Raw genomic sequence first — 16616 nt, 5'->3', positions numbered from 1 at the left:
AATTCTGCATGAGCCAACTCCATTTCTTCTCAGTGCCCTTTTTCTTACCTTTTAATTTCTTTTTCTACTTTTGAAAGCCCCATAATCTTGCCATACAAAATTCAAACCTTACATAAATATATAATGGAGACAGTGAAAGTTATCAGACTCCCCCTTTATGTTTCTTTCCCAGACAATACTTGTTAATTTTCAGATTTGAGTTCCATTTAGTTTTTCCTGAATCACTAATGTTATTAAAAGTTGTAGTGAGCTTAAATAAAAAGCTATTTATTAAAAGAGCATCACCCTGAAACCTTACCTTTGGCTGTCCCTTATTTAAAACCTGTAAGGTGGCTTATCTTAAAAGTAAGGGCAGTCATCAAAACTTCATGAAGTTGTGGGGGGGGGGGAGGGAAGGTGATGTTTTCCACATAGTAAAAGAAATCTGAAGATGAAGTTCGGAAAACTTATGTTCCTGGCTCTAAGTCTTTTACATTTGTGTAGAATATTTTTATAAGGTCAGAGCCCAGGATAAATATTACTCTCGGAATAAAACTTCTGGGTGCTGATGACATTTCCTCTTTGTAGGTGTTGATAACTGTGGTCGCACAGTGATGGTGGTAGTTGGAAGAAACATTCCTGTAACATTAATAGATATGGACAAGGTAAGTCATAAAAAGGCTTTGGTTTATAAATAATGTTGATTTCAAAAATAAGTAGGATATGAATTTGGAATCAGGGCTCAGAATGTGAGATGAGACAATCGTGTATCTGTGGTAGAGTAGCAGCCCTGGTTCTGCACGTTGGCACATGTCACATCAGTAAGTTTGGGGTTTGCTTTTGTGCTCTAGGAGAAACAAAGACTGAGTTGCCATACTGAGATCTCCAGAAACACAGCTACTTTGTTTTGGATGTGATGTAACTGGCAAGTTTTTTATGGGACTCATGCTGTATGATAACTGTGCTAGTAATCAGACTCTGCCTTTCTTGAAAAAAGAAGCATTAACCCTTGAGTATCTATCTGAAGAGAAGAAAACAGAGATGTAGTTAACCCGAGATGTCATAATTTTGTAATCCCTTCTTTTGGAGGTAAAGGACAGATGGTTCATAGCAGAAGAAATGATATTACTAGTAAATAGGAAAATGTTCAACCCGATTAGTAGTGAAAAAAGAAAAAAAGAAAAGAATTAAAATGAGGTATCTTTTTCATCTTCAAAATTAGCCATTACTTTTAAATAATAATCAGTCATCAAAGATGAATTGAAACTATCAAAGTGGTCACACTCATTGACCCAGTAATTCCGTTTCTGAGAATTTGTACTAAGGAAGTAATCCTACGTATCAAAGTAGCTATAGGCTCAGAAACTGCCCAAATTGGAATACTTGGGCAAGGGACAGTTGAATCCACAGGATAAATACATAAATCTTCCTAGAACATCAGTTGTAATAGAAACTGACTGCAAAGGAGGAGAATTAATAAATAATTCTTAACCAAGTAAGTAAAAAAAAAATGTACTCAAAAGTGTAAAAATTACATACAATTTTAAGATAAAACACAGTTGTGGAAAAGCGGATAATTGCCTCTGGCTAAGCCCTTAGACTCCTGGTCACTGGTGTTTGGGTAAAAAAATACTGTGAAAACCTGGATCTGGCGTGTTACTCACAGGCTCATTTGTGGCACAAAATTATAACTTAAATTCCTAACAGGTAATTATTATGCATCCACAAATGGAATTTCTGTGACCCTGAAACATTATGGTTATAGAGGTAAGTACTGTAGAGAAATGTTTATGATATAATATCAATAGGCGAAAAAGTGATAAATTTTGTATATACATTGACCTTTCTGTGGGGGAGGGGGACAGAGTGCGAGTTTAAGCATAAAGGTAAAAACTGGAAGTCAGTATCTCCAAATGCATTTCACAGTTTTAAGAAGAATTTGTTGTCTACATGTTTCTGTCACGTGGCTATACTTCCTTACAATGAAAAAGATTCAAGTTAAAGATGGGGAATTTGAAGCTGAAAATGGGTATCTTAATTGGCCTGGAAAGAGGTGGTGAGTGGATAGAAAGAGGACCAGAAGCAGTCTGGTAAGAGCAGAAATAATCTTAAAAACACACACACACATACACACACACACACACACACACACACACACACACACACACACACGAAAAACCCAGCTGATAATCAGTAAGACATTCATTCTCAACCTTAATAATAAAATTGACACAAATAAAAGCATAAACCCCTGCATTTGATTCTGTTGTGTACTTGCATGGTGTTCTGGATGTTCATGATGTATCATTTCATATATATTGTGAGGGCCAGACCAGGTAAAAACTGGAGAGATACTGTGTTTCCTTAGTGCCCTCCTGTCTGCGCTGCTAGCAGTTGGACCCATGCTAACTAATCCATGTTAGTCCATTCCTGTTAACGCCAAGGACTCCCCTGAGGAGGAATGGAGAAATCGCCTGTTTGATAGCAATCCTTCAGTTGTTACCTCCTAGCGTCCTCTTTGTCATGGTTTATAGCTACACCACTGGGTCATGCTGGCCCTGCCCGTGTTGTGTCTCTGCTTTGTGTTTAATGTTTCTCTTAAATTTCATCCTTCTTCCAATGGCATATTCCAGGTCACATTAAGTTTGAGTCAGAGCCGGAGAAATGCTGCCCAGCCCATTGCCATCTGCTCACTAAACCTGTTCTCATTTTCCTCATTCAGTTCAACGTTAAAGATGCTAGGAAAATTAGCCCTCTAAGTGAGCCATGTGAGGCATCACTTCTAATGTCCTTTTATAGTAATTCTTAGTTACATGAGAGCCATGAGTCCGTATCTCAGTGGAGACTGCAAAGACTTTCACCGAATTCAGGTAGAACGTTCAAGAATGATTAAAAGTCTAGAAATTCTCCCTCTAATGGTTTTGATACCGCTGTCCCAGAGAGAGAAAACCCGGTAGTTGACTGAAGAGCTCTTTTGAGTATATGAAGAGTTGTTTGAGAGGATGAAGACTAGTGGTTCTCCTCCATCACTGAGAACAAGACAGAAAGGGACCATACTCTAGCATTATGGAAACTACTAAACACTGGCATGAGACGCCTGAATATCTTTTAACAGAGGTACTCATTAATCTGAGATGTCTGTCTGCAGTGCTTGGGGCATAGATTAGATTAATCTTCTGGGTTTTTTCTCTCTTGGCATCTGTGAAATAGACTACTGTACACAATATTCCTTTTTCTTCTAGGCTCTCTTATATTTTATCCATGTAATGGATCACATTGCTGTGAAGGAATATGTGTTAGTGTATTTTCACACACTGACCAGCGAATACAATCACCTGGACTCTGACTTCCTGAAGAAACTCTACGATGTTGTTGATGTCAAGTTAGTTATTTCCTCAAATTATGCAGGGGGGAAACAGCTCTTTTCTTTCCTAGTATTAAGCAATAGCAGACACTGTGTATTTTGTGAAAGGATAGTTCATGTAACAAAGATTTTATTATATGTATGTTGGTTATTTTAATAATAGGAGGTCCTCCTTAACTCCAGTTTATTTTGTATCAAAGTAAATTCATATGTAAACTTTTTCCTGCTTTAAAACACCTGGAAAAAGAGTTAATTGTTCATGATGGTGACCGGTTTTAGGCATGGCTTATACTGACCCTTTTTTTGATTTCAAATCAGGTACAAGAGGAATTTGAAGGCTGTTTATTTTGTTCATCCAACATTTCGCTCAAAGGTATGGTATTTTTCTTGTTAGCTAAATGTTGAATTCAATGCACCACATGCCTGCATATTAAGATACAGTTCATCATCTTCATTCTTGCTGACACCTTCCTTTTTAAGTGATCCCGAGTCGTGGTCCTGATGTTTTGGTCCCGTGTCACTCTAGTATCTTTGTAAGCCCCTCAGCCCTTGCCTCTTTGTGCTCTTTGTTAATCTGGGCTTTTTCCTGCCCTTGCTCCTGGCTCACTCCTATTTATCTTTCAGATCTCAGCTCAACAATTACTTTCTATAAAAAAAAAAAAACCTCTCTGACCAATCCTGCCACTAGTAGGTACTCCTGCATTGTACCTCCTTAAGACTTTATAGTCTTCTTTCATTGCTGTTTTTAATTCTAATCACTAGTTGAATTCTCTACCTTATGTGTTAGCCTGCCAGATCTATGAGAACTCGAATACAGCTGTCTTGCTTACAATTACATTACTAGTATCTAATCCTGAATCTTGATTTCATCAAGACATCTAGTCCTTTGGTCCTTTTACTTTTTCTAAAAATATCTTCTTTTTTTTTATCTTTGTTTTCTTCCCTCTCCAGCCTAAAACTCATGTTCCATCTCTTCAGCCACTCTTGTCAATGCCTAAAATAACCTATGACTGTTCATCATAGTTGCCCATCCAAACCTAATCTTGAACTATTCCATCATTCTGCTTTCTTCACTCCCGCATCTGGGTTGCTGAGCAGTGATGGAGAAATCATAGAGCCATGTGAATTTGGGCTTCTCAGCAGACTCATGGGGCATTCACTGCTGAAGGTCTTTTGATACTTCATTGAACGGTGTCCCATCATGGCTGTCTGCTCTCCTCAAGCCCTCTTCTACCAGCAACTCCTCACTCCAACAGGTGGCCTTGCCTCATTCTTAACTGAAAACATAGAGAACATCACTGAGGAGCAACCTGTCTTCTGCCTCCCACCCCAGACTTACATGCCATCTCTTCCTATCACTGCCTCCTTTTATTCAGAAATGTGTTCCTTCTTAATGAGGTGTAGTCCCTCTGCCTGTGCTCTGGATCCCATAGTAATAACAATAGCTAATGTTTACTGAGCACTTACTGTGTGCCAGTTCTTCCCATGAGTTATCTTGTCTAAGCCTTAGAATATATCTATGAAATAGATGAATATTATTCCCATTTTGTAGGCAAATAAATTGATGCTTAGATTAGATAATTTGTGCAGACTAGGCAACTGCAAAGTAGCAAAGACTGGGTTTGAATCTAGGCATTTTAATTCCAGAGCCTACACTCTTATCTGCACATATATTTTTCCCTGTCCTCAGGAACCTGTCTTTAGCAATTATTCTCTTTATCTCCTATTTTTCTGGCTCTAACTCATCAGTTGTTAAGCATGCTAAGCCTCCACTTACCACTCTTCCCCTTTGCAACCAGAATGTTTTAGTGTTATCTGTGCTCTCTGCTCACCATCTCCATTTGTCATACACCTGAAATTGCTCCAGTCTGGTTCAGTTCCCACTATGGCAACTAAAGCTGCTCACACTAAAAACACCGATAATTTCTGTTTTCCCTATAGCCTTAAGCACAGTTATCATTCTTCCTTGAAACACTTTGTCCTGGCTTCTTTGAAACTTACCCTCCCTAGTTTTTTTTCTACTTCTAGCTACTCCTTCTCAGTCTTCTTTGCGGTCCCCTCTTTCTTTGCTCATTGTTTGAGTGTTAGGGTCCTTAAATCCTCTGTCTTCTTTCATTCTCTACTTTTTTTTTCATTCCTGTGTTTTCAGCAACCCTCCAAGATATGTGCAGTTCTCAAATATACGTCTGGAGAGGCAGTAAAATCTGATGTTTGAAAGCATGGGTTTGAAATTCAGGTAATGTAGGTTCTAATCCCAGCTCTACCAGTTACCAGCTTATTATCTCGGGCAAGTTATGTAACCTCTCTGTGCCTTAATTTCGTCTTCTACAAAGTGGGGGTAATAATAGCACCTACCTTGTAGAGTTGTCGGAAGGATGAAATTAGTTAATGCACATAAAATGCTTAAAACATTACCTGACATACAGTGAACACTCAGTAAATGTTAGCCATCGTCATCATCACCATTCCTGTGCTTCAACCTGCATGTCGAACTACTGATTAGATGTCTTCACTTAGATGTCTTACAGGCCCCCGAAGTTCAGCGTTCTGAAAACAGAACTACTCGTGTCCTCCTCTCCCACTCCCCCTCAGACGCCGCTTTTTGTATTATTTACCTTTGTAAATGGGACCGCTGTCTACCCAGGTGTGTAAGTCAGACACCAGGGAGACATCCTTGGGTACTTGCCTTACCGCACTCGCACCATATTGCATCAGTTCTGTGTGCTTACAGTTGTCTAACCCTATGCCTGTGTCTTTAGTCCCACTGCCTCTACTTTAGTTCATCCCACCATCGTCTCTTACCTGAAAGGATACAGCAGCATTCTAATCAATATTCATGTTACCCAGCTTCCAGTATACCACTGTTCCAAGTGCCTTCTGGCCTGCCTGGTTAAATTTTCTTATAATATTAATATAAGAAGCCAGAAATGTTTACTGTTTACTATAGTGTCCTTTGCAAAAGTGTGCCAACCTCTGGTCTAGGTTTAAAAAAAAAAGGAAAAGAAAAAGGAATTTGAAGGAATCTGAATATATCAGTGCAGTTTGGAGAAAAGGTGATTTATTTGGGTATAAACACCCAGGATTTAGTGACTTATTAGATGAGTAAGTGTGAGAGAAAAGACTGTGTCATCCATGACTCCCTGGGTCACCGGATGTAGGGATCATGGATTGGAATATACATTTGAGTGTCATCACCAAGTAAATAGAGCTTTAACTCTTTAAAAGTGTTAATGAATAAAATCACAGGCTTAGACCAAAGAGGACAGCTAAAGCCAGAGCCCTGGTATCGGGAAGGAGACCAAGAAGCAGTAACCACAAAAGCAGCAGGAGAACAAAGGTTGACTAATGCTGTGGAAACCAGTGGATGGGAAAAGCATCAGAGATGGTAGAAATAGTTATTATTTTAAAGCACTGTGAAGAAATTAAGATAAGTAGTGAAAATTCCTCATTATATTTCATAATTAAGATGAGTGAAGACTTCAGTGGGAACATTTTCCACCTTGGGATTTGTCATTGTTTACAAAAGTGTTGTTTCTCATTGAAATACCATCTTTAAAATTTGCATGAAGTATTTTAAGTAACTCTTTTAAAAATTGCAAATTTCCTTTTGGTCCCCCAGTGTTAGAGCAGCACAGTAGTAAGTGCTATGCTTATGGAAACACTGCTTGGCCAGGCAGGAAAAAAAAAGTAAAACATGTGAGTAGTCAATCAAATGACTTTGTCTTTCCTACTCTTCTTTCAGTTGATTTCTGATTACATGGTCTTATCAGATAATATATTATTAACTTTCCAGCTATTGGGAAAGTTAATTTTGTTATGCTCAGCACGTGGCTAATTTTTTTCTTTCTGTAGCACTTAAGGAAGTACTGCTTGATTGTTTCCCAAAATCTCATCACCCATTCATTTTTTTATTCATCCAGTAGCTACTGACATTTTTTCTTTCATGGAGACAAACAGAAGGATTAGCTTGGTCTTTAGTATGTCTTAACAAGAATGTCTGCTATCCACACTTATATTCAGTATTGTACTGGAGGTTCTAGCCAGTGTAACATTGCAAGAAAAAGAAAGAAAATGCATCTAGATTTAGAAAGGAGTACATAAAACTGTCTTGATTGACAGTGACATGATCAACTATGTAGAAAACTCTGTGGTATCCTCAGAAAAGCTGCTAGAACTAATAAGTAACTTTTAGCAAGGTTTCAGGGCTTAAGATCAATATTCAGAAATCTATTATATACATTAATATATTTGAAATTGAAGTTTAAAAAGCAATACAATTTACAGTAGCATCAAAAAATATTAAGTGCTTAGGGATAAATATGGCAAAAGATATGAAAGACTTTACAGTGTACAAGTTATATATACTGCAGAACATTGATAAGAGAATTTAAAGGAGACCAAAATAAACGAAGGCAAATCCTGTATTTGTGGATTAGAAAACTTAATATTGTTAAATTGTCAGTTCTTGCTAAAGCTGTAGATTAAATTCAGTCCCAACCAAAATTTCGGCAAGCTTTTTTTGTAGAAATTGAGCCAATCAAAATGCAAGGAACCTAAAATAGCCAAAACAACTTTGGAAAAGAGCAGAGTTGGAGGACCAACACTGCCTGCTTTCAATGCTTTTTCTAAAGCTACAGTACTCAAGACAGTGAGGTGTTGGCATGAAGATAGACAGATCAATGGGACAGAATTAAGAATATAGGAATAGATTCGTGCATATATAAGTAACTGATTTTTTACAGACGTGTAGTCAGGTCAGTGGAAAAAGGATAGTCCGTTCAACAAACGATACTGAAACAAGTAGATATCCATATGCAAATAAAAAATGAACTTTGATCCACATCTTGCATCACATACAGAATTAACTGAAAATGGATCAAGGACCTAAATGTAAAACATGAAAATTTTAAACTTCTAGAAGAAAGTGTAGTAGAAAAAGCTTTGTGTGACCTTGAGTGAAATAAAGATTTCTTAGATACAGCACCAAAAGCACAATTCATGAAAGAAATTGAACTATATTAAAATTAAAAACTTCTGCTTTTTTAAAGATAGGAGAATGAAAAGATCAACCACAGCCTGAGAGAAGATCTTTGTAAATAAAACATTTATCTGATAAAGGACGTATCTTTAGAATATGTAAAGAAATCTCGAAACTCAGTAATAAGGAAATTAGAAATGGACAAAAGATTTGTACAAAAATACTTCACCAGGGACTTCCGTGGTGGTGCAGTGGTTAAGAATCCGCCTGCCAATGCAGGGAACATGGGTTCAATCCCTGGTCCAGGAAGATCCCACATGCCATGGAGCAGCTAAGCCCATGTGCCACAACTACTGAGCCTGCCCTCTAGGGCCCGCAAGCCACAGCTACTGAAGCCTGTGCACCTAGAGCCGTGCTCCGCAACAAGAGAAGCTGTGGACTGAGAAGCCTGAGCACCACAACAAAGAGTAGCCCTCACTCGCCACAACTAGAGAAAGCCCATGCACAGCAACGAAGACCCCACACAGGCAAAAATGGATAAATCTTTAAAAAAAGAAAAAAAACTTCACCAAAGAAGATACACAGACGGCATACAAGCACATGAAAAGATATTCAACACAATTAGTTATTAGGATAGTACAAATGAAACCAAAATGAGATATTACATTCCTATTAGAATGGCTAAAATTTGAACAACCGACTATATCAAATATTGGTGAGAATGTGGAAGAACTGGAACTCCCATATAGTGCTGATCAGAACGTAAAATGGTACAGAAAGTTTGGAACACAGTTTGGCAGCTTAAAGAGTTAAATACACACCTACTTATGATCCAGCCATTCCACTCCTAGATATTTACCCAAAACCAATGAAAGCGTATCCATTGCTTGTACACAAATGCTCATAGCAGTTTTGCTGTAACCCAAAACTAGAAAGGGCTCAAATGCTCGTCTCTGGGAACACTGATAACCAGTCTGTGGTATATCCACGCAACGGAACACTACTCAGCAGTAAAAAAGAGTGAACTGTTGATATATGCAACAACACAAATGAATCTCAGAATATTTATGCTGAGTAAAAGAAGCATGTGCACCCTGTAATTCCCTTCATATAAAGTTCTAGGGAATACAAACTAATGTATAATTTTTTACAGAAAGTAGAGCAGTGGACAGAGAGGAGGGGTGGGGAGGATGGAATTACAAAGTACTCTGAGAACCTTTAGGAGTGATGAGTATTTTCATTTTCTTTCTTTCTTTCTTTTTTTGGTGGTGGTTGTTGGCTGTGCTGCGCAGCTTGTGGAATCTCAGTTCCCTGACCAGGGATTGAACCCAGGCCACGGCAGTGAAAGCCCAGACTCCTAACCATTAGGCCGCCAGGGAACTCCCAATGTTCATTTTTTTTATTGTGATGATGGTATCATGGGTTTATATGTAATGTCAAAACTTAACAGATTTTATGCTTTAAATATGTGCAGTTTATTGTCAGTTATATTTTAATAAAACTGGTTTTTGTTTTGTTTTGTTTAACTGCATAAGATATCACTACACAGCCACCAGAATGGAATGGTGGACAGCCAGTTGTTTTGCATATGGATATCAAATTGTTCCAGTATCTTTTGTTGAACAGATAGTAAAAACTGTTAAAAAAAAAAAAAATAGGAATGTAGTATCTCAGATAAAAGACTGACAATGCCAGATATTACCAGTGATGTGGGCTAACTAGAATTCTCCTGTTATAAGTCAGAATGTGAATTTGTGCAACCACTTTGAAAAAAGTTATGACAATTTCTTATAAACTAAATATATACCTAGTCTGTGACTGAGCAGTTCCACTGCTAGGTACTTACCGAGTGAAATGAGACGTATGTGCATAAAAAGCCTTCCACAGGAGTGTTCGCTGCAGCTTTAGTCACAGCAGCCAGTGACTGCCAGCCCAGGTGTCCATCAGTAGAGTCATGAATAGTTAAACTCTGCTCTGTTCTTGTAATGGAATATTTGTTGGCAATAGAAGAGAACATAGGTATTACTGATACACACAGCAGCATGAAGGAATCTTAACGTTATGCTGAGTGAAAGAAGCCTTACATAAAAGAGCTATACTGTATAATTCCACTTGCATGAGATTCTCAAGCAGGCAAAACGAATGCATGGTAGAAAAAAATCAAAACAGTGTTTGCCTCTGGGAAAAGGAGCATGAGGGAACTTTCTGGATTGATGAAAATGATTTATATCTTAATAGGAGCTGTGCTAATACAAGTGTGTACATGTGTCTAACCAGTAAAAGTATGCTTAAAATCTCAGCATTTTATTGAATGTAAATTTTATAACAAAGTGAGGAAGCATAAAGAGATGAATGCTGTATTTGGGGAAAGTGTACTGATGTCTGCAGTTTACTTTGAAATGCAGCGGAAAAAAGTGAAATGGATTACTAAATCCGTAGAGGGATGGGTAGATGTGTAATGAAAACACGGAAGGAAAATGTTAATGGCTGTCTGAGTGGTTTTTGTACCAATGTTCCATGTAAAATTCTTTCAACTTTAGTGAATGTTGGAACATTTTCATAATTTTTTAATGGAAAAAAAATTTTTTTTTTTTTACTTCTGTCACAAAGACTTATCCGAAGTGTTCCTCTGTACCAGGCTTATGATAATATATAGCCGCTGTTTGCTAAGATCTGACTGTCACCCCTCCTCCCCAACACGAGAGAGTCAGTGAATAGCTGTCCTTCCCCACTGTGACACCAATGGATAGATATCACCAGAAATTTCAGTGTTAGAGCCACTCGCCTTGGCTGTTACACCATTGGAATTGCTTCAGGTAGGAGTCAGCGCGAATGGCCGAGGCTGAAGAGCGGATGCATGAAGTGAAAAGCCATTATGTTACCTTTCCATGATATTTTGAGATGGAGAAAATGATGGAGGATTGAGAGAATAAAACCCATGTGTAATGAAATCCACTATTTCATACTAAATCAAAAACTGTTAATGGAGTATTTGTAATTATAAAAATAATGAGATGAAATCAAGGGATAATGAAACAATAGAATCACGCTGTTCTGATTTCCATACTTCTCAGATCTTTCCAGGGCACTCCACCCAAAGTGGTAATAAGTTGACTAATATAACTCACTACTCTTTTTCTTTTTTGGAGTTTACTAATAGAATGCAAACTAGTAGTATTTAAACCCACTGTAGATTCTGGCTCTAGAAGATGACTTAAGTGCACACACGTGTGAACAATCTTTTTCTAGTTTATGTTGTTTTGTGATCCCATGTTCTTGGCTCTGCATTTGAGAACAATTGGGTGAAAGAATTTCTAGCCCTGACAGAATATCATAGTAGTCTTTTTTTCAACTTTTTAGTTTTCTTCAGCTTTTTAGAATAGTAGATACTGAGTAATGAAAGTTTACCTAAATAAATGTATGTTTATGACATATGTTGTAAATAATTGAAAATTAAAAGCTGAGCTATGTAAAAATAAAAGGAGAAAAAGGAAACAAAAACAAAAAAAACTGAAGACAATGTTCCTGGGTCTCCCTGAACAGAAGACTTTTAACTGGGTTTCCGCTTCTGTCTACTTTGAGTAATTTTCTCTTGCTAATGCCTGAAGAATGTAAAGGAGGTAATGGGAAAAAACGCAACAGAGAAATGTGTTTGTCTTTCAAAGATTCGCTGCCTGAGATCACTGCCCGTTCTTGCCCAACCCAGCCTTCTCTTTGAATTTTCCACCGTCACCTCACCGTGTCAGTACGTGCAGCATAGTCAAGAGCCCTTTCACAGAACTGTATAACCAAGAGAGACTTTAAAAATCATTTAAGTCTGACTTCCGCATTTCATAGATGAAGAGACTGAGGCCCAGATTGAAGTACAATTTATTTTTATTGTAGAACGAAGGAATGTTAGACCATCCCTAAACAGTATTAAAGTAATAAATCCAGAAACTGTGAATTTTTCTAACACATATTGAGTTCCTTACTTTCCATGTTGGGCATTAATTAGGCCCTATAAGTATGGGATTAAAGAAGACAGCCCCCACACAGGGGAATTGAGTGTACTGGGAGAATCAGCTACTGCCACACAGAATGTGAGTCAGGCAGGAATACGAGTAAACGCAGTGCTGTTGGAACACTTAGAGGGAAGCTGCTCCTCCAGCTGCGGGTGGAGGGTGGTCGGTGAAAGTGAATTCTGACCTGAGGTCAAATGACAGTTCTTAGCCAGGCAAAGAATTGAGGGAAAGTGCTTCAGGACTAAACTAGCAGCGTGTAAAAAGGTCCTGAGGTAAGAGACAGTGGAACACAAGTTCCCTGCGTAGTTCCTTCTAGCTCCGTAATTTTATACCTTTTTTACTAGTAGCACAGCTCCTTGCCTGTGGTAGGTATTCATGTGTTTCTTTGGGCTATTCATTGCATTTCGTACTTTTTGCCTTATGAAGCTGTTATCATGCTTATAAGCTGGCCCCTTTAGTAGAGTCTAAGCCCCCATTAGAGGAATGGCCACGTCACTGTTACCCTGTATCACCCAAGCACGATGCTTAGCACATAGTAGATTCCCAGCAGGTGTGTAACTCCTTACATAAATGTGTCTTCTAGCATATCCTTGAGGTTCTTCTCTGTTCTAACTCTACAATCTTATTTTTTTAAATTCTTCTTAGAATCTCTAAAATCTCCATGGTCTCTCCATAGCTCTTACTAGTTTATCAGCTAACTCTTGGCTGGTTGTAGAGCTCCTAATCTAGAATTTTCACTAATCTAGTTTGTAGAAGTTTGTATCATTTAGGTATATAACAGCATGTGCTTTAAAAAAATAAAAAACTGATGTAAAAAACTGGGGATTGGTTTGTAATTAAGTGGCTGTCTGATTTAAATTAACTCACTTGGTTCTAGAAAGGCTGAGGGCCTCCTCCTCCCCTCCACTGCCCTCCAATTAAGCTTGGTAAGATGAGAGGGTAGAGAGGGTAATGTTAATATTTGAGGCTTTACATCAGTCATTGGTAGTATAGCCAAAATAGAATAGTGACCCAGGCCATAAAACTTGTTATGAAATAGGCCTTATCTTTATTCATTCATTCTTTTTCAAATACTTGAGAATGCATAATCCTGTCTGTACCTTATAAAACTTTAGACCATTCTATGTTTGTCTGCCAAGTACTAGGGAAATTATAGAAGTGAATATGGGAAACTACTAATATACTATGAAGTAGGAGCAAGTGCTATAAATGATATTTAAGCATAAGGTTATGTGCATTCAACAGAGGGGATAATCTGTTGGGAGCTGTAAGGGAGGAATCATGGTGGAGACGAGTCTCTGCTGAGTCTGGAAGTTTGGGTAAGATTCTGACAGAGATAAGTTCAGTGTTGTCTCTGTTATTCCGTGCCTTTTCTCATAAGTAGGTATGAAGACAGTATGTTGTATTAGGGACTGGGAATATATGAACGGCTTGGAACAACCACTTAAAACATGATATGGTATCAAAGAGAAATTAATAAAAGCATTGGCAAGTGGCCAAAGTGGCATGTACTTCTGTATTTGTAACGTACCCAGTTACATACCTGAGTGTACTGTGCCAGTGCACTGAGAATTAATATGCATGTGTTACCTTCTTCTGTAAATAAAATGGGGATAACAGGAACATCGTGCCTACCTCATAGAACTGTTGTATGGCCGTTGGTAAACGTGACTAATTAGGACTGTCAGTGTGGACACATGAACGATAATTTGTAAGTTCTAACTGTCGCCTAGCTCACGCCAGTATTGTTTACTATCAAGAATTCTCTCTCTTTTGGGAACCAACGAATTTTGCAGACTAACTTTTATAAAAAGATTGCATGTTGTGAAGGGAAATGAGCAAAGGCTCCACGTCCACAGAAGATTCGCTTTCAGAAAGAGACTGTATGCCAAGCGTCAAATGAAAAATAAATGTCTCAAAACTTGGCAACAATTTTCAATCTCATTTGAAATGATGAAAAGAGTTTATGAGTTTGGAGATGTTAACCTTCTTCAGACTACCAGTGAATCAGCTATTCCATCAAATAATGCAGTGGGTTTGACCACAACCCACAGTAAGAGGCATAGTACCTTACATGACAACACACTGCGTGCACTGGAGCACATAGACGTGTGACAGAAACTGAAGCCTCATGAGACGAAGCTCATTCTTACTGCATTCCCTAGTCATTGTTGCTCCAGCTTGTTTCTTTTTGTTGTTTTTAATACTGTTCACAATCCACTAAACTGATTGCATAATTCACTGACACACTGCAGCCTGCACTTTGAAAACCACTGCTTGTTACAGGATGTTTTTGCTGTCAGTTTCAATTTTGAAATAATTTTTATCTAGCATAAATTTTCAAAATCATGTGTGTATTTCTAATTCTAGCCACTGGCTTAAATTATTTTTTTTCCTTCTGTTAATCAGGTATCAACATGGTTTTTTACCACCTTTTCTGTCTCAGGACTGAAGGACAAAATCCACCACGTGGACAGCCTCCACCAGCTATTTTCTGCCATCTCACCAGAACAGATCGACTTTCCTCCTTTCGTCCTTGAATATGATGCCAGGGTAAGAAGTACCAGGAATTCTCTCTCACCTGGTGTGTTATCTTAACTGTTTTATAGTGTAGTGCATCTGAGCATGTCATCGTTTTACTATAAGATGATGTTAATGCAATTAATGTGTTTTAGTAAACTTGATAGTATCATTTGACATTCTTTTCTTATGGTAACTTTAGGAAAATGCTTGGTTCTAAGGCAGGGCCTTGCCCTCAGTTAACTTTTCAATGGGAAATATTTCTGCTATAGGTTTAAAGCCAATGCTTGCTTGTATTGTCAGTTTTCTACCACCTTTGAGACATACCTCTGCCTCGTTTTGTTAAGACAGATGGCTTTTCATCTACGTAAATAAAGCCAGAAGAATCTGTTGGTGTCTGACATTTTCAGCACTAATTGTAAGCCAGGTTGCCTATCTTAGTCTTTACCCTACTGAAAGTTTCATTTTGGTAAAAGTTTGTATAATGTTTGTAAGAGTGTCAACCAATAATATTAACATTATTACTTACAGATACATTTATAAACCTGTTAAACACTAAGAAAGGGCTACTCTAGAATTTCATCAAAGCTCTATCCCATTATGCTTATTCACACTATTACTTTAGTAGTTAAAAAACAAAAACAAAAAAGTAACATGCTTGCCCCAAAGGTTGTCAGTTGCCTTATTTAATTATTACTGATTGCATATTTTATGTGTGAATCAGAATATATTTGAAGGTTATGTTAAGATTGAAGTGAGTTGTTCTGCCCAAATTATTGTATAGCACATATACAGCAAAGTAAATATCCTACAAGACGTTTTCTCTCTAACACTTCTCCAACTTCAGTTATGATTTCTCTTCCCCTTTATGTGAAGAGCAAAGCATTTAATGTGTTCTAGTGGCTCATAAAATCTCATGTTTTGCTTTTGCACAGAGAGGATTTGTAATTGGAGTAGCTGGATCGTAAATACAAAGATTGTTGAATACATGGGAGGGCAAAGAAGAGCATCAGTTTTTATTTCTTGCAGATTGCTGGAGTAGAAAATTGCCTTATTGTTTTTTTGAACTATATATCACTCATCTTAATATTTAAAAAATGGATCGCTGGAAATGTGAAAGGCAGTGAAAGACATTTTGGTACCAGAAATTTGGAATGATACTTCAGAACTAATGTCATTTATCATTTATTTTCTGAGGTAAAAATATATAAGCTAGGTTGTATTGGTTAGAAAACCCAAAAGACCAATTTTTAAACCAACAATTTTCTATATACTTAAGGGCCTACAAAGCAGGCTTTCATTAAATATCAACATCACAGTCGAGCTTGATTTCGTTTTTTTGTTTTGTGTGTGAGTGTTTTTAGTTTGGTTTTTTTTTTATATTTTATATATCAAATACAGGCCTAATTAGTAATATGATTAACCACAGTTGAATAAACTTTGTGTTATTTATGTTTATAAATATAATCTAACACTTGGGTCACTGGATCATCTCTCTGTGCCTGTACTGGAGCTTTCTAAAATTGAGATATTAGGCCATCTGTATATAAAGGCCAAAGAGAGGAATAAAAAGAGGGAAGAAGCAAAAGAAGGTGTCCGGAGATGATGTGGAAAGGGCAGACAGCGGGCAGATCCCTGGATACTGGAGCTTTTCACATTATGCTGCAAGTACTTTGGCTCCTTTGTAGTCAGTGGAGTGTGTAGTGCAGGGGAGAACTGCCACTGTGTTCCTGTTTAGAAAGATGGCTATAGAAACAGTGTCGAGAAGGAC

The 16616-nt window shown here is 37.7% G+C and overlaps 1 protein-coding gene across 15 annotated transcripts in view; it reads left to right on the top strand.

The window, feature by feature from the left end:
• Positions 1-16616, top strand: part of GDAP2 (ganglioside induced differentiation associated protein 2) — a 110522-nt gene that overhangs the window by 45157 nt on the left and 48749 nt on the right. For 12 of the 15 annotated variants that reach the window (XR_009051223.1, XR_009051222.1, XR_009051225.1 and 9 more), the window contains 4 exons: positions 568-644; positions 3222-3361; positions 3662-3716; positions 14735-14878. Coding sequence is in view for 10 of the 15 variants with exons in the window: in XM_057720661.1 (XP_057576644.1) it covers positions 568-644; positions 3222-3361; positions 3662-3716; positions 14735-14878 (416 nt within the window). In the remaining 5 variants the exon portion in view is untranslated. Of the gene's footprint in view, positions 1-567; positions 645-3221; positions 3362-3661; positions 3717-5492; positions 5580-9613; positions 10830-14734; positions 14883-16616 lie in introns of those variants that run through there. The other 3 variants (XM_057720686.1, XM_057720693.1, XM_057720680.1) reach the window with 3 other exon arrangements.

The sequence above is a fragment of the Hippopotamus amphibius genome, chromosome 1 (assembly GCF_030028045.1).
Source record: "Hippopotamus amphibius kiboko isolate mHipAmp2 chromosome 1, mHipAmp2.hap2, whole genome shotgun sequence".
Taxonomy (NCBI): Eukaryota; Metazoa; Chordata; class Mammalia; order Artiodactyla; family Hippopotamidae; genus Hippopotamus; species Hippopotamus amphibius.
Note: the sequence above shows the minus strand (reverse complement) of the source record. Positions and strands in the feature narration are given on the sequence as shown.